A 23443-nucleotide genomic window follows, 5' to 3' on the forward strand; every position below is an offset into this window, starting at 1 on the left:
CTTTGAAATGTATTGATCACTGGTATTTGTGACTTTATGATATTAGTTAGGTAATTACCGCTCGTAAAATATTCGTCATCCCTATCAAGGATTTGAATCACACACCTCTTTGAAAAGTATTGATCACTGGCATTTGTGACTTTTTGATATTGGTTATGTAATAACCGCTCGTAAAATATTCGTCATCCCTATTTGTCATTGTTCCACAGACGTTGTCTCAACTGTTCACTCGAGGACAATACAGGAACAACAGCAAAGAGACAACAGTTGGACTCGTGTGAACCCACCTTGTGCTACAGTTTTTAATTCAAAATGTGATTAAAATAACAGTAATTTTGAACAAATATTTAAAAATAAAAATAGTAAAAACATTTTATTAAAAAATTCGTCGATTATGCATCCTATTTGTGACTATTAATTTGAATTATGATCGGCGGGTTTTATTAGTTATCCATTTAATGAAATTTAATTTTATTTTAAACGTAATATTAATTCCACAAATTAATTACTGAAACAAAATTTGATTTAATTCTGAATTCATAATTAAAATGGCAATCCCGTTTTTCTGCAAAGGAAATCTTTTTAAAGCATTAAATTTATGAAGAATAAATTTAAAAATACAAATACTTTGTTTTAGAGATGAAAAGAGTTTATTGGTCCTGCAGGAATATACACTCGTGCTTTCATGCTAACTGTTACTTTCACTGTTCGAGAAAAAAAAAAAAAAAAAAAAAAATTGTGTTTTCATATTTTCGTGTTTCTTTCTTTGTTGAAATTTCGGGTCGAATCTCTAATTAAAAATATATGCTAGAAAATAGTAAGATTGTAGATGGTACAAGTACAATTTAAAAAATTCTAAAATTACGAAAAGCTTCAAAGTTTTAAATAAGAGTAGATGAACAAAAATATTTCCTATGTATCAAATAGATCATGGAGTACCGAGTTTCAGCTGTAGCAGCATTTAGATTATAAATGAAATCGTAAGTTACACTTATTAGACAATCAATTAAAATCTGAATTTATAAAATTTCAGAAACATTTCAATTTAAATGTATTTTTTTTCTACCGATGTGTATATTTTCAAAAGAAATCTTAAAATGAACAGTCTTTTAAGTAGTGAGTAAAAAATTTGAGTAATTATTAAGAGCTTTAACGTGGAGTTGAAATTCATTATTTTTTATTTATGTAAAATCTAAAATGATAATTATATCAAACATAAATAATATGGTAGTACTTAAATTCATTACACTTTGAAGTAGTTTCCATATTCCAAAAGAATGGCAAAGAAGAAAAATTATAGCAAGGGTCAAATTATTTTTAGGGTTGTTAAGTTATACAGGTTAATGGACACATATGTTTTGCTTCATAAATATAGATCATTTCCAGAATTTTTCGAGTAGTTAATAAATTCTTAATGGCATTAAATGTCAGTTGTATTTATGATTCTTAGTATACTGCTCTTTATTATACTCTAAATATCGCTGAGCAGAATACATTAAAAAAAATCTAAGTTATGTTAAATTAGATGTCATTCTTTAAACATGTTTCTTTTTTTGTTTGTGTGTGTGTTAAAATCAAAAAATGAAACAAAATAGTACTAGAAGTGGGACTTAACGTGGTTTTGCTTTTGTTTCTGCAATCTTTCTTCCTGTGCTTCTTGCTTGTTTCCTATAAAATGTACTTTATGAAGTTATTTAATAATTCATACATAGCTGCCCATTTTCATGTTATATAATGTTTATTATATTACTCTAATAAATAAATACCTTCAAAATTGAATGATGGAATGCTTCCTGATAATTATAAAAAAAATGCAAAATTTGTCTACAAAATTCAATAATATTATATTGAGAAAAAAATGGCATGCATGTTTAATTATTAATTTTCATTAATCAGAAGATTTTTTGCGGTTTGTGTGTTTTTTTTTTTTTCCTTCTTTTTTTTCTACCAGAGATTTAAAAAGTAAAGATGGGTATACTGTTTTGCCTGTGCTTTTTATCCATTGCTCTTTTTCTTGTTCTATATTTAATAAATATTTATAATCTTTTTCATCTTGCCATTGATAATAATCCAATGAAGCATAATAAAACTGTCCAAAAAATGCTTTTATTAACTATTAAAAATCGGCATTTATTTGGAAAAAAACTATTGAATAATGTATAGTTTGGTTAAGTATGGTATGTAAATTTCAGTTGCAAAAATCCATTAAAAATAATAAATGTGATTCAGGAAAGCAATTCTGAGTGAAGCATTATTATGCTTTTGGGAGCATAACTACATTTAAAATTACAGATGAGTTTTTAAAAATAAAACTAGTAAACAATAATATGTTATGATAATGAAATTATTTTATTTGGTACACTAATCAGACTTATGAATATCAATCGCAAATATGTATTATGTTGAATAATCGTAAGTTTTTTAACACAGATATCCTTGAAGAAAAGTAATCTGTTGAAAATATTTTATGATACCGGATACTAATCTCACATTATTGTTATTATAGAAAAGAATAAATTTTTGAAATCAGGACTATAGAAATTTGTAATAATATGTTTTTTATTCAGCAATTGTTTTTGAGAAATTCATAAACTAAAACTTAAGAAAAAAAAAAATCATGAAATTATATTTATTCCTATCAGCGTAAATTATATTGGGTACTCTAAAATAATCTTTCATTTCTATCGTTATAATGTTCATTATTTTATTTTCCTGTTCATCTATAATCCTTGGAATGTAGATGAACAGGACAATTTTTAAACTTTTTATATAGGACAATTATTTAGTCATGTTAAAAAGTGGACATTTTTTTTCTATTTTAAATTGGTCTATACTGTATTTATTGAAAAAAAAAAAAAATTTTTTTTCCCCTGCTTATTCTGAATTGTCACTAACAATTTACTGCTGTTTTTCATTTTAACTCTACCGAACACTGTTAAAATCTTGGGGTGGGGGGAATTTTTTTTAATAGCTTAGATTTATAAATGTTGAATATTTACTAATCCGTTTCATTAGAAAAACAGGTTTTGAATATTCCATAATTTATTTAAATATTATATTAAAATTTCAGTTTTCATTATAACATCAACGAAACAATAATGAAGGCAGTAATAAAATAATTAAAAAGAAAATCTTAAGAAAATAAATTTTTACATAATTCCTTGAGAGATGCTTATATTGAAATAAAACTGAAATTGTAAAAGATATTGAGTATTCATTCAGTAACATATAATGAAACGTAAATGAATTAATTGCTCATTTTTCAAAACAGTTAATGAAAACATGCTTTTATTCTTCTGTTGTCATTCTTTTTCAAAATTTTGCATCATATATAAGAGTTCATGCATAGGCCCTATATTATTGAAATTTTTTATAATATTATAATTCTTCCAAATAATTGTAAGCTAGGTTTTCAATTTAAGAAAATACATCCTTCTTATTTGACAAAATTAATGTATAAAATTATGTCCATAATTTTTGAGAATTCATTTTAATATTCATTTACTGAATTTTAGAACTGTTTATTTATTTATTTTTAGTTATTTATTATTAGGGATCTAACTTGAAAATTAATAATACTTGCATATTAGAAATATTAAAATGAAATTATTCTCCCCTACATGATATTTAAACAATTACGCTAAGTAAAGTGATATATGATTATTCCTGTATGTTAAATTTCAGGATATGATAGATCATAATCTGACTACTAATTAATCAGTATACTAAAATTTAATTAAAGCACACAAATCGTATCATTAGATGATAGAGTTTTACAGATGACAATTTTATTTCTATATAAATACAGAAAGGCTAGTAGTCTGTTTAATTTAAATCCATAAACGAGTAAAATTAGGTCATAAAATATATCAAGTACTTTGTAGTTGAAGGCTTTGATCCAGGTTGAGCTTCTTTTTATAGAAATGAAATTGCTATTAAAATTTGAACAAAAATATCTGAATTATAAAAAAATCATTCATAAAATTTTTCTTTAACAAGCATTCTTCCATATTTTGGCAAAGAAGCCACTTTTTATTTTATTACAGTTCTCAGAATCTTGGCATAAAAATATAAAATACATGCAAAGAATTGTTTTTATAGAATAGATGATGTGAAAGGAACTTGTAATGTTTATGAAAAAATTTTATTACTTTTCTATTATTAATTTATAAAAAGAAATTTCATTAGTTTTGTTACAGCTGCTTGTAAATGTTGAAACAGGGGCATTTTAGTAACAAGTGTATGCTCAAATATTACATTAATCAACGCATGATAAAAATACAAAAAATTATAAATTTTCTGTTTCATGAAAAAATGTAGTCTTTTCATTTTTTTAGTTTGTAGTTTAGTCAGCCTCTTGTTAACATCATTTTTTGCGATAAATATTATCTATCTTGACTTTTAAACACCTTTTTCTAAAAAAAAATAATAAAAAAAATAAACCATGCAAATGTGCATTTGATCATTCTATTGTGCAAGTACAAATGAGAAAATTAAGCACATTTTTGCAATGCTATCTTTTTTATGGTTCTGATGACCTTGATAAATTTAATTAGATATTTTAATTAAGTTGCTGTGAGAGAACTGCTCATCATTGGAGGTTTTCACTATCTTAAAATTATAAAAGTGGATCAAAAGAAAACCATATAGAAGCTACTAAATGGAATGCTGTAGCTTACTCTTTAAAAAATTTTACCAAAATCATTTTGCAGGGATGAATGCAGTTTCGAATTTTATGCACGACTTTGCTTTACATGTTAAAAACACTATTCTTCAAAGCCTTTTCTTGCCTTGAATGCCAATTCACATGATGAAAGATCAGGCTCTATGGTGGATGTTCTGACAATATACAACAAAACTTTGTCAGCTTGTTCTGTGTTTAAATATTTGTGTATTATCATATTGCAAAACTTTTCCAAAATGGATGTAAATGCTCGTATCAGTCCTGTGTATGAGTCAGTGCGAGTGAGCGTTCACGTCCCTCTTCTTGTTTTTCTTCAATGCAATCAATTTTCACAATCTAAAACCTTATGCCATGGAAGAACGAATAACATCACATTCCTCTTCTGTATTGCCAAACATATTGTAAGATAAAACAAACATGAATGAAATGGCTACTAATTGCCTTATGGAGAATACTGTTGATGGACCTCTAGTTCATACATGTAATTTCATAAGATTACTTTGGAAAAATTCATCTGTAATTGAAGTTGCTTTTCTTTTATTCCACTCTATATATAAAACTATTTTAATCATACATACAAAAAAATGCTCATAATTATAACCACTGTTTCACTTTTATTTAATTTATCATTATATCTAATAAAGCACCACTTGCTTTGAATAACCAAAAGGCACAAATATGAAATAAGCGATAAACTAACAATAAATTTGTTTTAAGGATTGTTGTGTGTTGAGCAATTCCATTAATTTTATAGTACCTTTGTCGGTAATTATTTTATAATATTAATAAATACATATGGACTATTTGTTACGATTTTTTATTATTTTCTTCGATCTTAAAAAAACTATTTTGCTGCTATTCATAAAGAAAATGATAGAAATGTTAGCTCATTTCATGAATGCAAAAATATAATAAGTTTAAAAAGATAACTTCCATATATTTGAGTTTCTGATATCAGAAAAAAATTCAAAGAGACTAATGAATAATAGTGAGGTGTATAGCAACAACAAAAAAAAAAAAGACATACTAATCATTTAATAGCTGTAGGTGATATAGATTACAGGAAAAAAATTCTTTCTTCTCTTACTCAGTAAAAAAAATTAGTTGAAGTTTTAGCTGCATTTATGAATACAGAAAATCATACATCAGTTTAAATATATTATTTAATAAACTTGGATGTCTGAAACCTGAAGCAAATCCAAAGGGCGAAATGCTTAAAAACAAGAAGAATAATGACAAAAAATAAAAACTCAAAGAAGTCAAACTCGTTTTTTTTATCAGTGTGTTTGACTAAGAACTTTTGAAAGTTGAAAAATGCTACTCCCTTTTAGATAATCCAATATATGTACTATTTTCTGTCAATGTCAACAAAATTATTTTTCATAATAAAAATGTACATTTGCACACATAAAAATACAAATTTTACACTTAAGCCATTTTTTAAATAAATTGAATTAAAATAATTGAATCAATAATTTAATTAAAATAATTTAATTTATATGCAATATTTGTTTAGAAATTACAAATATGTAAATTGCAGGATGGAGCTTACTTTCATAGCTCATGGTAATAAAAACTTAATTTTATTTGCTGTAGATGATCTTTAATTTAATATATATTGTGATTTGACAAAATTTCAGCTCTCAGCTTATATTTAATTTAAAATTCAAATTTTTATCTAAATATATAAAATATTTCTTTCTGAAGGGGGGGGGAATGAACTGATATTCCGAATAACACTTCTAAGAAAAAAATGAAAACTGTTATAGAATTTAGTTCTCTGATGTTCCTACTTTCACCTAATTCAAATTTCCAATACAATTTTCTGTTCTGTTGAGTCTTAACCATATTGAACTTATGATTGAATGTCCTTTAATGTTTTATCTCTAAGATAAATTTCCAGATAATAAGGAATATTTTCATTCTGATACTAATGCTCTCCCAAATTTCTATTGTAGCAACCAAAAACATGGAAACTAATTATTAAAGCCAAAACTATACATTGCCATCAGTAATAAATTTTGCAATTTATTTTTTTGTCTAATCAATTAAGATATCTAAGCTTTATTAGGTTATTATTTCAAAAATCATTTAAAAGATTAAAGAAAATTTTCAGAAATGTGCATGTTTCTACCTTACCTTTTTGTGTAATTCTTGGTTTTGGAGTTTCTGAAAATAATAAAAGGGGAAATTTTAAAACGCTTAAATAAATTCTGAAATGTAAAAATTTTCCACGGAATATCCGAAAATTCATTTTACAGAGAAAACTTGATTGTAAATAATATATATCGTGTAACATTGTATATAATTAATGTATTAAATATAACAACACCGAGCAAATTTATTTATAATTTTTCATTTTTGTAAAGGTAGAATTTTTCACTATGTATTAGAATTCTGAAATTCTGTACAGCTATTGAATTCTTTTATTCAATTATAACATTATTAACTACAGTTTAGAATATTTTGATAATTTTTCAAATATTAGCATAAATTAAGACATTAACTTAGTAGAAAACTTATTGCACAGAGTTTCATTTAAGAAATATTAATTGTTCAGTTTCACAGTATTTTTAATTGTGAGCATTGAAGTATAGTAAAAATTAAAAGGAAGAACAGCAAAAGGTTTGAATCACCATTTTAGTATTATAATAAGAAACAATATTTGCATCGCAAAAGTCAAGTAATAATGTAAAGAAATTATGAGATAAAAGAAATTAGATGATATTCATTGAAAGCATTGATTAACAATAACTATGTTAAAATGTTCAGTTTGAGAGAATTTCTCTTAGAGTCTTATCCTTTTATGATGTTGTTTTTACATCTGTATTTGTGGCTAAAAATTTAATTTATCTAAAAACTTAATAAAATTCTTAAATGATAATAATTTTTTAAAAATTTGTGAATTTGAATATTTTGAATTCGAATATTCTCATAGAAAAATAAATAAATAATATACAAGCTGAAGCATTTATTCCTAGATGCCTAGAATCTTAATATATTATGATTTTGAAGATGGAATTTCAAAAAACTGCTTAGAATATGTACACAAAAATAGCAAAACCCGACTGATTTAATTTAGTGATTTTTCCACTGACTTGCAGGGCCGATATTTCTAATTACATATCTTGAATAAGTTTTAAGAGTTTTCTGCCTTTTTTTTAAGCCACAATGGTTTCATAAAAAAGTAAATTTTAAAATCTTGAAAATGATAAATATAAATGAAATTTTTTTAATGGTGTATTTAAAAGGAAAAATAATTTTTATCAGAAATTATTGGCCAAAATAAAAATCATACAAACATGATGTACAGAAATTTATTGGAAAAGGTTATAAAATCACAAAGAAAATTGCAAAAAAAAGTAATATTAATAAATCCCTGTCATTTTTATATAAAAATTAAGATATTCTATAAGTTTGATTACGATTTCAGTTTTGTTAAAGGATTTTCTGATGTTGCACATGTGTAAGGCTTATTTTATCTTAAATTTTTGATTAAAAAGAAACATGTTCATCTTTAAATACCTGATAAAAGCATTTTAGAAAGTTTTTAATATTTATTTTTTTGGTTCCATATTATTTGAAACCTTTACTGGAAGGAATTTTAATGAAAAAATTGAGTATATTCTTGAGATGCTACAGTTGCATAATAAACATTAATGTTTAAGGAATGTAAGTATTTAACTATAGAATTAATGGTTGAGTATTACTGTCTGAACTCTTCTTCTTCTTCTTCTTTTTTTTTTTTTTAAGGAAGGAAGGGGTGAAATTAAAGAAAAAATGAACTTGTTACTAGTTTTTGCTACTGAACAGTTTTTATCTTTAGTTTCTGCAGTCTTTCTTCCAGTACTTCCTATTTTCCTATAAATATATAGTTTATCATGTCATTTAATATTTTGGTTTCAAGAAGTACTGTGTTTAATACTTATTACTCGCTTCTTATAAAAATGTACTTCATGTTATTTAATATTTCAGACGTAGCTGAACATTATCATATAAGATAAAATTTCATTTATGGCTCTAATCCATAAACTCCATTAGATTGAATGTATCTATTTGATTGGATGATGGAATACTTACTAAAAAGTATAGAAAAAAATGCTAAATAGATCTTTTAGTCTTAATTTTTATTAATTGGAATTTTTCTGTTGTATTGTTTTTCAAGACTCATTTAAATAGTAAGGATCTAGAGTTTTTTCGTGTGTGTGTGCATGTCTGTGCTTTTTATCATTCATAGCTCTTTCTATTTTTCTGTATTTAAGAAATCTTTATAAAACTTAAGATGTCACTGATAATAATCCAATTAAGTATAATAAAACTGATGAAAAAACACTTTTATTTAGTAACTATTAAATAGAAATAAATAAGATATAAAATTTTGTTTTTGTTGGAATAAATTAATGTTGAATAAACTATATAGTTTAGTGTTGAATGGTATTCAAATTTCAGTGTTCACAGCTCTTTAACAATATTAAATGTAATTCGAGAAAACAAATCTGAGTGAACTTTATTATACTTTTGGGAGTGTAACTTCATTTGCAGTTATAGATGGATTTTTTTAAAGTAAAATAGATAAACAATATAGTATGTTATGATAAAGACATGATTTGGTACACTAACCAAGTTTATATATATCATTGGCAAATATGATTTATGTTGATGTTTGTCATAACTATTTTATATTACACATATTCTTTGAAGAACAGTTAACTATTAAGTATATTCTATGTTATTAGATATTATTCTCATCTTTAAATGTCATCACAGAAAAAAATAAAACAAAAAACTCTCATGAAAATATATTTATTCCTATTAATGTAAGGTACATTTGGTAGTGTAATATATAATATTTTATAATATATTTCTGACTGAGTATATATCACAATTTTTCCTATTTTGCAGAGTTTTTAAATTTAGATATGGGAGCTTGGACAACAATCCCATAACAAGTTAATCACACTGAGTCATTGTTGTGAAAATCACTTAATTATCAGAAAAAATACTATTTATGACAAAAACTCAGTCTCACAAATTCCTCTTGTTAATTTAAATGGTAGTTCACAATGGTCTTGTGTCCTCAAGATTTCAATTACTACATTTTGAGCTTTTTTGGAAAAGTTGATGGTGTAACCAGTGGCAGTAAAAAGGTATAGTTAATTTTAAAAAAACCCACACCTGTAATTTTATTATTTATTATTGTGTCTTAAAATTGGTGTTGATGGGAATGACTTGAGGGGACAGGCTTGTTTCATTTAACAAACTGATTAGCTGGGTTCTCAAAATTTTTCCGATATGGAAACCGAGAATTTTTAATAATTTGATCCAACAGCCATTTTTATGTATGTTTATCAATTTTCATTCCAAAATTTGCAGAGAAGTTTTTGACTTATGTTTGATTCTATTTTATTCAAAACTCTATCCAAAAAGAGACATCTTTTTAGTGATTGTATATTAAACAAATCTTAGCTTGTTAGTAGTAAAACAAGAATTTTTCTTTGTTTTCATTCTCCGTAATTTCAGAAAAATGATTCCTCAATTCCTTCTCTGTAATTTCAGAAAAATAATTCCTTAACTATTCAGATTTTTCCTCAATATGAGCATGATTTTTCAAATTATAAATGTTTTGTTATCAAATTATTTAAATATTGAGGCATTTCCTTTACTTTTTTAATCAGTTCAAAATTCAGCTTTTTTTTATCTGATCCTGCCCTAAGAAATTAACAGCTACAAATTAATATGGCAAATGAGATTGATCGTTTAACCAATTTAAAAGCTGAGACATCACTAATTGGTGAAAAAAAAATTTCAGGGAGCAATAATTAAATTAAAATTGTCTAATCTGAAAATTAGAATATATGTATAACCAGTTTGGATATTATAATTATTGTTAAAGCTCATGTTTAACAAAGAATGGAGATGTAAATAAAAATAAGTAGAGCAAGGGTCCCTTGAAAAATCAGTGTTGCCTTTTGACTAGTAATTTTGCAATTTTTAAAAAAATATTTCAGATATTTTTGGCATGTGTGTCACACATTTCTGAATTCTGATATTTTAGTATTCTAGCTCTACTCTTATGAAAGATTTCACTCTGTAACAATTCGATTTTTTTTCATGTTTATGGAGAAAAATTCATGAAAAGATATTAAATCTTTGATATCTCATGGTGTTATGAAAAAAAAATAATAATAATTTTCTTTTATTGAGTGATTTTTTTAAAAAAAATTATTTATTATGTATGTTTTTAGAAGTATGTAATTGTTTCTAAGATATCACTGAATGTTCATATTTGATTAATTAGTTTGTTGATTGGAATAAACCTATCTATTTAAGCCACAAATTGCCACAAATTTTGGAAAGATGTGATGGTAAATAAAAAGATTACAAAGATGTCCCCGCCCCTCTTTTAGTAACTAATAGTATCAGGGCTCCTAGGAAGGGGAGAGTGCTTCTTTATGTTTTTTCAGATCCATATGCATAACTAAAATATAAAAAAAGCTAAATATAAGATTATTGATTGAATTAAAGAATTGTTTTTAAAAAAAGCATTATTTCAAATGCAGAAATAAAAAAGATATAAGAAATGTCATGAAATTTTATTTTAAACAACTTTAAGTCATTAACATATTAATATGAAATTAGAAATTAAACATAAATTGCAGTATAATGATCTGAGAAATTAATTTTTATGTTTGAATCAAGTGAATGATTAATATGTTGATGCAAAAATTAACTCCAACGAAACCTTTTTGGAATCAAAACAGAGCCAGATTAGAAGATTAATAACGAAATTTATACTGTAGTTTGCGTCAAACCTACGTAAATTTTAGAATCGTGACCAGGCGAGGATGGAACCACAACAGGATGGCGTATGCATTCGAAACATGCTTAACAGTCTGTCAGTTAAATTCAAGCTGCATTCCAAGGATAAAGAACTAAAATATGTATTTTTTTTAAAATATATATATTATTTTCAAATGAATTTGCATTAGTAATATTAAATTTCTAAAAATCGAAGTGTTTATTAAAGTTCTGATTTTTCGTCTTTTCAATGTCATTTGACATCAATCCCTTGAAGGATACATAAATTTTACTGTATTGCACATGCAATATATCTTTATATATATATTAATGTAAAGTAAATGTGTGATCTATAAAATGGCTGGTAGAATGGTTTTGATTCTTTTTGGGGGGTATTTTTTCCTCAGTTTGTTTTCAATAGTGTAGCACACTAAATATTTTGTGATAAGCAATATATAAATTGAGATCTCAACTGAAAAAGAAAATAACATATAATATATTTTAATATTGCTAAAATTGATTAGAAATTCCAATATTTTACCTTGTGTATATAGATATTTAGCAATAGTATTTTATCTTGTTCGAATATAGTAAGTATGTTTAGATAGGAAATTAAAAACTTTTTTTGGCATTATTTCACTTTTTCTTTTACACATTAAGGATTTAATCATTTAAAATGTTTGCTAAAGATGAATTGAATGTAATTGTTTTTCTAATAAAGATATTTAACACCAGTATTTTGTGCTTTTTAATACTGATAAATCACTAAAATATATATATGCAATAAACTCTGGGCTATTCAGAATTGTTTATCCCAAAATGAATTTTATAAAAACCTTCAATCAAAAATATGAAAAAGAGGTTTTTTAACTATCCCCCTTTTTTGTGTGCCAAAAAATTTGTAAGAACTGATATCTACATTTTTGAAGTTTAGATTGCACATGTAAGTCCCTATCTATAATTAGGAATTGCTCTAAAGAATTTTTGATTTAGGAGATTTGTGTTTTTTCTTTTATTTTTCTAATTTTCGTGATTGCCGCATACCCATTTCCATGGATAACTTGAAGTTTACTGCATATTAATTGATAAATTTTAACTTCAACTGATAGATAATATCATTATCATCTGACAAAAGAAAATTTAAATTGGTAAATTTTATTTGCTGCATGAAATTGCCGAGATAATTTTTCTTAAAAAATATTACTTTGATCTTTCTCAAGGTTCCCTCCCCCTACAATTTTTAAACCCAGGTGTTACTTTCCAATCTTTTGATAATTTTGCTGTAGCAGAAGATAGAATTCTAATGCATAATACTTTTTAAAAAATGTAAAAGACATTTAAAATGTGAATTTGCTATATCGCTATTCATATCGAAAATCTATTATATCTTGGACACAGTATTTATTTCATTTAATATATCATATTTAATGGCTGACGTTCATTTATTTTTGATTTGCTGGATTTCAGATTTTTTTGTTCTCTTGTCTCTGATGTGCTCTTAAAGATACCTGAACAATTATAGCAATTGATATCTCATAAATTTTCACACTTTCCAAGAAAACATCCCCGCTTTATTTTCTACAGTGGCTTTAGAATAAGGTGTTTGATGTGCTCTGATGCCTGAGATAAATTAAATTTATCTCAGGCATCAAAGAATTTGCAGAAATATTTTATATTCTTTATTTAGTCCCAAAAATTGAATTTACAAAAATCGAACTGCCTCCAAAATCTGGATCTAACTTTTGTCCTATTCCGAGTTTATACTGTACTGTGGATTTTTAATTTTTTTATTATTATTATATATATATATATGTATTTATCACTAGTATTTGCACAACTTTTATAGAAACTTCTTATATTAGCTTCATTGTTATAGACCCCCCCCCCAAGTCTGATTTTTTTGTTCTTTCTTTCCTAATATGTTTTAAATTTTCTCTAAGAACAAATTTGTTTCATAATTGTCCTCTCTTATTACTTTCGGAATCATCTTCATTACCATATTTTGAAATGACAATTAATTCTTCTTTGTTATTCATGTCAAGAGTACAATTTAGTAAAATTGTAGCTTATAGATATCTGAACTACATTTTATTTTTTCTTTCTGAAATCACCTTACTTAGTATTTTATGAGATAAATTGGAAAATAATGTTGGTTCTTGACAATGATCCAAATATTATTTCATGATTGAACCAAATTTTACCAATCTTTTACAAAAGCATCAAGCAGTATAGAAATATATAATTAAATTATGTTCATTATTAAATTACATTAAATATTCTTTCTTTTTAGTACGAATATTTTATTTATTTTCACACCTCATTTTACATGCATGATCTGTCATTATGACACAAGCATAATTGCAGTTTTTATTTTCCTTACTATATAGTTGGTATTAGCTATGTGTAAGACTCAAAGCACCCAACTTTTAGATTTTTCAAAGTGAAGTATGCTGCTATTGCATGTTAATGTTTGAATATCTGTACAACCATTATTCAAACATACAAAAAAAAAAAAAAAAGTTGAGAGCATTTCTTTTTTAAAATATCAATCTGCAGTGCAAGACTTTGTGTATTTATACCTCAGCCCCCTCAAGCCTACCCTTAACTCTATGAACCTGGCAAGTGTGACAATTCCACTGGCTCAAAATCCTGAGCTGTTTTACATGGGCAAAAACACAATGGAATCATCTCAGAGAAACTTCAGGAGGAGGACATTATTTAAATGTAATAGAAATGCATGGTCAGTTTTTAATCTGTTGTGGTTTGAGGGAAGGGTTTGCTGAATTTACGTTCATGCATGTGTAGATACATTCTTTTTATTTGTATTTTATCATTGCTATAGAATTAAGAGTAAATTCTGGAAATAAAATAAAAGTAAACTATTTAAACATAAAAGATAAATATCTTTGAATCTTTTTTGGACTTTTTTTTTTCTAAATTGTATTTTCTTACTTATCAATCATGAAAACATTTGATAAAAATAAGGGTAGTATTTTAAGTTTGTTTTTAAAGATTAGTGTTTTTTTTTTAACCTTTATATGAAGCATATGAAAATTATCATTGGATCTTCAAAAAATGAAAAATTATTTTAGCAACAAAAATCCTGAACATGCAAGCTTGTTTTTAATTATTAAAGTAAAACTGAGCATGCTTTTATTTGCTTTCTGAAACTCATCAATAACATTTTTAGAAACTTTGTAGATATAGTGCAGTATTAAATAAGGTATTTTGTGGCTTGGAAAATTGAAAAGAACCCAATGAAAAGATTTTAAAAAATTACCATTATCTTGCCAATATAAAATTTAAAACATCTCTGATTTCCGAATATCAGCAGTAATGTAGAATGCAGTTTGTAAAAATCTCTTCCTTTCTGCATTGTATATTTAATTCTCTGAAAAACTAATTCAGTAAGATGACCATGAAGAGTATCTTAAAACAATTCTATCTTCTTTTGCTTCTTCTACAAAAAAAAAAAAAAAAAAAAAAAAAAAAAAAATCTTTCTTTTATCAGTTAAAGTACAAAATGGAGGTCTCTGGCGATATTGAACAGAAAAAAAAATTATTCCTAAGAATTGCTCAAATGACCATTTTATTTATTCTCATAAAAAATTCTATTACATGATCTTGTAGAATTCTTTGAGCAATTCAAATTAGTCTCTGAATTGAAATTAATATTTTCTATTTTATTTCATAATTAAAACAATAAATTTTATCCCAAACAGCAAAATTTCTGTATTTGTATAAAATTGGGAAGTTTTTGACATATAAGGTAATAAATATATGATTATCTACTTTTCATGCACATGTAGACATATCTCAGTCTATTTAGACATATCTCAATGCATGTAGACATATCTCAATTTTCCAATTATTTTCACAGATGTTTCTTCAAAATTGAAGCTGAATGCATCAAATTTTACATTATTTCTAAATATTATATAGCAATTCATTTTAATTAACAGTCACCATATTTTTCTAAAATGTACTAATTGTGAAAAGTTGAGTAAAGGAACAGTAATTGTTGAAATTTTTTATTTAATGTCTTATTTGAGATTTCTGGTAAAGCAATAAATTTAGAAAAATTTATTTGTGATTAAATAAGGTATTAGAAAAGAAAAATGAGCAAACTAATTTCGATGCAATATTGGAAAAATCAGAGACAGTAAAAGTAAAAATACAAAGAGGAAATAAATAGATTTTTTTTAAAATCTATAAGTGTATTAAAAATTTTAATATTTTATGCATAAAGAAACTGAAAAACTTATAGTAAACATAATAAAATGTTAAAAAAATCCAATAACTGAATTTAGAATCTCTTTACTGATAAATTATGTTTCATCCCTGTAGTTACTATCTGACATGTCCTTTTCCTTTACACTCATAGCATGACTTAAAAAGCTGCTCATCAATCACTGTCAGAGGTAACCGAACCCCGTATCAAACATTTAGTGTGCTCCTCATGAAATACCATTCACCTAAATGTCCCAAAGCCCCTGTTGAACAAAGCTAGTTAGGGCTCAAAGGTTACATGACTTCTCTGATATTATTTCCAGAGTATCTATCAGTAGTAATCCACATTATGTTATTCTTAAAGTCATATTATCTAAAAAATTTTAGGAGAAAGAGCTATTGGAAATAAATATATTGTGTCTCTACATTGAATTATAATTTTATGTACTTATTTTTAGTTCTTAATTCCTTGGCTTCATAGCATGTCAATACTGTTTTGGAATTGAAATATTTGTGTAGTAATGGTTTCATTCTCTTTTCATAAGTATATATATACTGTAAAATTAATTTACCATATCAGTTTGAAACCATAATGATATTTTGGCTTTCGTGATTTATTTTCTATTTCATTTATTCTTCTTAGTGTATTTAACGCTTATACTTTTTAAAGAAATTTTTAAGCATTCCCTATATACTTTAACATTTAAAACAAAAGTGATCAATGATTCTTTACAGAGTAAATTTTTATTCAAAGCACACATGTATATATATAATATTACTTACATAATGATTAACTCTTGAAAAAGCTATTTTTCTAGTATTGGTATGTTAAAATATTTTTAGGATTAAGATAGACTTAAGAAAAGGTACCTATTTTGCATATTAGATATATTTATTTTGATTTGTTGATTAATTTGATTAATTAATACAGAAATAACAAATTAAGATGCACCATTTTGTGTGAAATAAACTGAAAAATCTAGGTTTCTATTTTATTGAAAAATCTTTGAGAACTTGAAAAAAATCTTGAGAATTTAGTAGTAAGTATACTTCTCATGGCCGTAGAGACGGTTAAATGTTTGGGCTAAATGTAAAACTGGATTTTTGATTATAAAGAGTAATTTGTTGAAACACTGAAGGTTATAATATTTCACTCATTATTAGCAGAGATGTAATAAGAAAATAGACATATAGATGTACATCTGTTTGAAGTGATATAATGTCTTTTTCTTATTTTTATTTTTGGTTTGCTACTGTCTAATTTGATGACACTGGTTTTGGGAATAATGTCTTATTGATTGAAATATAGGTCGACAAGACATTTGATGCTTATCTTTTTCATAATTTTTGTTTTGAATTGTTGGGTCTATGAATCATTTTTTCAGTTTATAATAATACACTTAATATGTTTGATATGTTTTTTGGATATTATAAGAAGAAAAAATAATATATGATACTAATGTCAGAATTGGAGAAATCGATATTGGGCACAATTCATCTATATTTTGTGAATGTAGACATGATGAGTCTTGATGCAACTACTAAATATAATATTGAAATAAGAATATATTACTATAAATGGTATGATGCTTTGTTATTTGTATTTATACATGTGTCATTTGAAAATACATGTTAGTTATTAAGACTTCAGTTTTTAAACTCTACATATAAATTAGTATTCATTTGTTCACTACAAGGCTAAGCATTTAATATCATTTTTTAAAGTCCACAACTTATCAAAACAGACGATAGAAGTCAAAATTGCAGTACTTTTCACTTTGATTCCTGTTTCTTTTCTTATTTATGATTGTTAAATAATCAATATCTCTCTAGCGTTAGCACAGATAATATCGATTGGTTTCTTGCTTCAACACAAATATTTAAAATAAGAGGGCTTTGATAAATTTTAAATAGGATAATGTAACAACTCCCTTATAATATATCTGAAGTTCACTACTGAGGAATAATCTTGCTTAAAAATTTCAAGGGTATATTAACATATTAATATAATAAGATTTTTATCGACTTTGATGCATTTTAGGCGACTGTATGAAAGAGTGTCAATTGGTCAATTCAAATTACTTTATCAGCCAATTAAAACTAAGCACAATATGAATTTTGTTTGGCATTGTTAGAGATAATTGCATCATACATGATATAACACAACTCTTGTTGTTACTACCTGAATTTGTGTTTGTTATGAAGAATGCTTATAGTAATTTATTATTTACTATTATGATATATTATAACATTATTATGAAATGAAATATTCATGATATAATTTTGCTATCATTTTAGGTAAGGAATTATTTGGATTTCCGTTTTGGAGAAAAGATGTTGGTTACCAAACTTCTTAAATTAGAAAACGGTGTAACAAGATTTACAGTTATACCTCACCTATGTCATCTGTGTCATAAAGCTTTCACAACAAGATCTGATTTAACCGAACACCTGCTTACGCACGAACATGAAACAAAGAACAAGGGAGAAACTATTGTTCCTGATAAGTCAACTAAAAATGAATCAAAACCTTTCAAATGTGACAAATGCCAGAAATGTTTTACCAGCAGAGCATACCTTTTGAAACATGTCATGTTACACGAAGGCAAAAAGCCTTACTTGTGTGATGCATGTGACAAGTCATTCAGCCACAAGTCAAATCTGAAGAAGCATTATCTAATTCATGATCCAGGAAAAGCCAAACGATATCTTTGTGTTGAATGTGGTAAAGATTTCACATCTAAAGCCTATCTGCAAAAGCATGATTTGATACATAAGGGACAAAAACCTCATGTTTGCAACATTTGCAGCAAGGCCTTTACACTGAAAACAAACCTCCAGAAGCATTATTTGACACATTCAAATCGAAAACCAATGCATATTTGTGATCTGTGTGATAAAGGTTTCACATCCAAGGGCTATTTGGAAAAACATCGTCTAATACACATTGATGAGCGACCTCATGTGTGTGGTATTTGTTTCAGGGCTTTTACATTGAAAACTAATTTACATAAACATTATTCTACTCATTCCTCCATAAGACCATATGTGTGTAATGAATGTGGTAAAAGTTTTAAGATGAAAGTTGGTCTTGAGCAGCATTATGCAGTTCATTCAAATGAGAAACCGTTTGCATGCGATGTGTGTCCTAAATCTTTTAAAAATAGAAATGCGTTAGAAAGACATGAGCGGTCCCATTTCACAGAATAAATTATTTGTTGTTTTTGTAAAGAAATAGCATTTCTTAATAAATGGTTCTGTAAAATTTATTCTATATTCTGTAATTCTTTTCTCATTGTTTATGAGAAATGTTAGGTAGATTTTAATTTTACTAGCTGTAGATTTAGAAAAGCCTTGTCTTTTAAACAAATGCAGAATGAAAAGTCTCTATTTTAAACAAATATTGATCAGTTTCTTCAAAAATGTTAACTATGATTGAGTTACACTTTGGTAAACAATCTAGATTTGATTTTAAAACATTTTTTTAGCAATTTATTTAATTTAAAATATTGTTCAATAATCAAGTTTAGTAATAAATTAATAGTTATTTTAATTTGTTTTGGCTATCATTTTATTATAAAATTCAAAAAATAGTATGAAAGTTTTTGTTCCATATCTATTCCATATCTTTTGTTCTATACATTTCATTTGAAATCATGTTTTTTATTTATTTAAAAACATATAGAAAGCCAATGATTAATGATGATTATTCAACCACTAATCAAATCCCCGCCCCCAACCCGCCTTCCCCCTTTTTTCTTCTTTTTTTTTTATATGAGCCAATGTCTTAATTTTCTCATCAGTGGTTGCTTGCTATCTCTCACTTTACATTTTTGAGAGAATATAAAAAAGCACTATCTTGCAGTACATTGTTTATGGTGAAAATCCAAGATAAAGTCTTTAGCCACAAGCATTGTACTAAATAATTAACTTAAAACAGTTATTTCGAAGTGAATAAGAATTGATAAATTTACAGTAAATTACTAACTTAATAAATTTGTACTGTATAAATCGTACATGTGAAAAGGAGTCAAGTGAATGTAAATATAGTCATTGAATCTGTCTATTCTTTTACATTTGTGCAAACATCTAAAATATAGATTAAAACTTTATTTCTTATATATAAATATGAATATATTAAAATTTTAATATATTCATATTAAAATTTCATGAAGCTTTCACAGCAAGATCTGATTTGATTAAATACCTGCTTATGCATGTACATGAAGCAAGCAACAAGGAAAAAACATTTGTTCCTGATATGTCAACTGAAAATGAATCAAATTATTTCCAATATGAGAAATGTTTTACCAGCAAAGCAGACCTTTTGAAACATGTCATGTTCCATGATGAAGAAAAGCCTTACTCGGGCGATGCATGTGACAAGTCATTCAGCTACAAGACAAATGTGGAGAAACATAATCTCGCTCATTATTCAGAAAAAACCAATCTTTGTGATGTATGTGGTAAAGATTCCACTTCTAAAGCCTTCTGAAAAAGCATGATTTGATACATGAGGGACATAGACCTCATGTTTGCTACCTTTGCAGCAAGGCCTTTACACTGAAAACAAACCTCCAGGAGCATTACTTGACAATTTCAGATCGAAAACCAATGCATATTTGTGATCTGTGCGATAAAGATTTCACATCCGAAGGCTATTTGGAAAAACATCGTCTAATACACATTGATGAGTGACCTCATGTGTGTGTGGTGTTTGTTTCAGGGCTTTTACATTGAAAACTGATTTACATAAACATTATTCTACTCATTCCTCCTTAAGGCCATATGTGTGTAAAGAATGTGGTAAAAGTTTTAAGATGAAAGTTGGTCTTGATCGGCACTATGCACTCTATTGAAATGAGAAACCATTTGCATTTGATGTGTATCCTAAATCTTTTAAAAATAGAAATGCGTTAGAAAGACATGAGCGGTCCCATTTCAAAGAATAAATTATTCGTTGTTTTTGTAAATAAATAGCATTTCTTAATAAATGGTCCTGTGAAAATTATTTTATATTCAGTTATTCTTTTCTCATTATTTATGAGAAATGCTAGATTTTAATTTTACTAGCTGTAGATCCAAAAAAGCCTTGCCTTTTAAACTAATGAAGAGTAATCAGTCTTCCCTTTTAATCTAATGAAGAGTGAAAAGCCTTCATTATAAAGAAATAATTTTCAGTTTCTTCAAAAATGTTAACAATGATTGAGTTACACTTCCATAAACGATCCAGATTTGATTTTAAAACTTATTTTTAACAATTTATTTGATTGATTTCAATTCGTGTAGCATCCTTTTTTTTTTTTTTTTTTTTGTATGAAGTTAATTTCTTTAATTTAAAATATCGTCCAATACTTAAGTTTAATAATAAGTAAAAAATTATTTAAATTTCTTTTTGCTATCATTTTATTAGCAGTTGTACGGAAAGGTTTCTTTTATTTCTTCTTATTTTACATATTTTTTAATTTTCTTCTTTAGAACTTGGTCCACAGATTTTTTTTTTTTTTTTTTTTTATGATAAAGGGTAAAAAAAGAATCACACGAGCCATTTTACTGCTATTCATAAAGAAGATGATAGAAATTTTAGCTCATTTCGTAAATGCAAATATATAATCAGCTTAATAAGATAACTCCCATATATTTGAATTTCTGATTTTAAAAAATCAAAAGAGATTAACGAATAATAACGAAGTGTATAGTAACAACAATAAAGAAAAAAGACATATTAATCATTTAAATAGTTACAGATGGTATGGATTACTGGAAAAAAATCCATTTAACGGCTATTCATTAAAAAAATTGATTGAAGTTTTAGTTGCATTTTATAAAGACAGAAAATGCAATGAGTTTAAATATATTATTTACAAAAACTTGGATTTCTGAAACCAGAAACAAATCCAAAGGGCAAAATGCTTAAAAAAAGAATAACAACAACAAAAAAGACATAGGTATCATTTTAGTAGTCAAAAATTATTTTAATATGAACTCAGTTTGTGTGTGTGGGGGGGGGCTAAGAGTAACTTTTGAAAGTTGAAAAAAGCTACTCCCTTTTAGCTAATCCAATATATGTTCAATTTTCTGCCAATACCAACAAAATTAATTTTCATAATAAAAATGTGCATTCACATCTTACTATATAAAAATGCAAATTTTGCACAATGCATTTTAAAAATAAATGTAACTATTATTATATTTAATTTATATCCGATATTTTTTTGTAAACTACAAATACATAAACTGAAGGATGAAGCTTGCTTAAGAACTTCATTGCAAATAAGAATATAATTTTATTTGCTGTAGATGATCTTTAATTTAATATATTTCGTGAGTCGATAGAATTTTAGGCTGTCAGCATTTATTTAATTTAAAATTCTAATTTTCATCTAAATGCATAAAGGGAAAAAGAAGAAAAAAAAAAAAGTGAACCTATATTCCGTGGAACATTTCAGAGAAGGAAATAAAAACTGTTTCAAAATTCTTCGCCAATCTTCCTACTTGCACCTAATTCGGATTTGCAATAAAATGTAGACAAGCATATTGAACCTTTGATGAAATGCCCTTTGATATATCTGTACAAAATTTTCAGATAATACGAAACATTTTCATTCCGATACTAATATTCTTCCAAGATTCTATAATAGCAACCAAACATTTGGGACACGTTGTTTATTAGATTAAAAGTTAATTACGTTTTTAAAAAGTGTGCATTGTTATATGTAATAAATTTCGGAATTTAATCGAATCAGTTAATATATTTAAGCTTTATTAGGTTGTTATTTCAAAAATCATTTAAAAGATTACTGAAAAAAATTTCAGAAATGCACATGTTTCTAGCTTACCTTTTTTGTAATCCTTGGTTTTGGAGTTTCTGAAGATAATAAAAGGGAAAATATTAAGAAAATCAAATAAATACCGAAATGTAAAAATTTACCTCTGAATATCCAAAAATTCTATCTCGGTTTACACTTGAATGTAAATAATATACACTGTGCAACAATCTATCTAATTAATGAATACATTAAATACAACAAAGACTGAGCTTATTTATTAATCATTTTTCATGTTCGTAAACATAGAATTTTCCATTCATTTTTTCATTCGTATTACAACTGAAATATTTAATGATTAATGAATTATTTTATTCATTTATTTTATTATTATCTACAGTTTAGAATATTTTGATATTTTAAAGCTCTAAATACATATTAAAACATTAAATTAGTAAAAAACGGATTGCACAGAAATTCATTTAAGAAATATTAATTGCTCGATTTCATAATATTTGTAACCATGAGCAATAAAATATATTGAAAATTTAAAAGAAGAAAGTAAAAGGTTTTAAATGCCGTTTTAGTATTATAATAAGAAAACGATACTTTCTTTGCGAAAGTTACAATAATATAGAAAAATTACGACACATACAAAAAATTTCAAAATTCATTGAAAGCAGCTATTAATTATAAATACGTTGAAATTTTCAATTTCAGAGCATTTCTATTAGAATCTTATCTTTTTATGGTGTTTTTTGCATCTATATTTTTAGTTAAAAATTTAATTAATGTAAGAAATTTATTAAAGCCTTAAAAGATAAGAATTTAAAAAAAAATTCTGATTTCGAATTAGAGTATTTATTATTCTCGTAGAAAATTAAATAAATTATATACAAACTACAGCATTTACTCCTAGATGTCCAGAATCTTAATATATTATGATGTTTAAGATGGAATTTCA

At 25.8% G+C, this 23443-nt stretch overlaps 1 protein-coding gene across 1 annotated transcript; it reads left to right on the forward strand.

Annotated features, from left to right (window-relative positions):
• The first annotated feature begins 738 nt into the window (after positions 1-738).
• Positions 739-20697, forward strand: LOC129961031 (gastrula zinc finger protein XlCGF7.1-like). The gene is made up of 2 exons (XM_056074824.1): positions 739-980; positions 18011-20697. The coding sequence occupies exon 2, from the start codon at positions 18047-18049 to the stop codon at positions 18920-18922; it is 876 nt and encodes a 291-aa protein (XP_055930799.1). The 5' UTR covers positions 739-980; positions 18011-18046; the 3' UTR covers positions 18923-20697.
• The last annotated feature ends 2746 nt before the right edge of the window (positions 20698-23443 follow it).

Source organism: Argiope bruennichi, chromosome X2 (genome assembly GCF_947563725.1).
Source record: "Argiope bruennichi chromosome X2, qqArgBrue1.1, whole genome shotgun sequence".
Lineage (NCBI taxonomy): Eukaryota > Metazoa > Arthropoda > Arachnida > Araneae > Araneidae > Argiope > Argiope bruennichi.

Bases quoted from the DNA above. Each gene is read 5' to 3' on its own strand.
- LOC129961031 (XM_056074824.1), top strand. From the start codon at position 18,047: ATGTTGGTTACCAAACTTCTTAAATTAGAAAACGGTGTAACAAGATTT.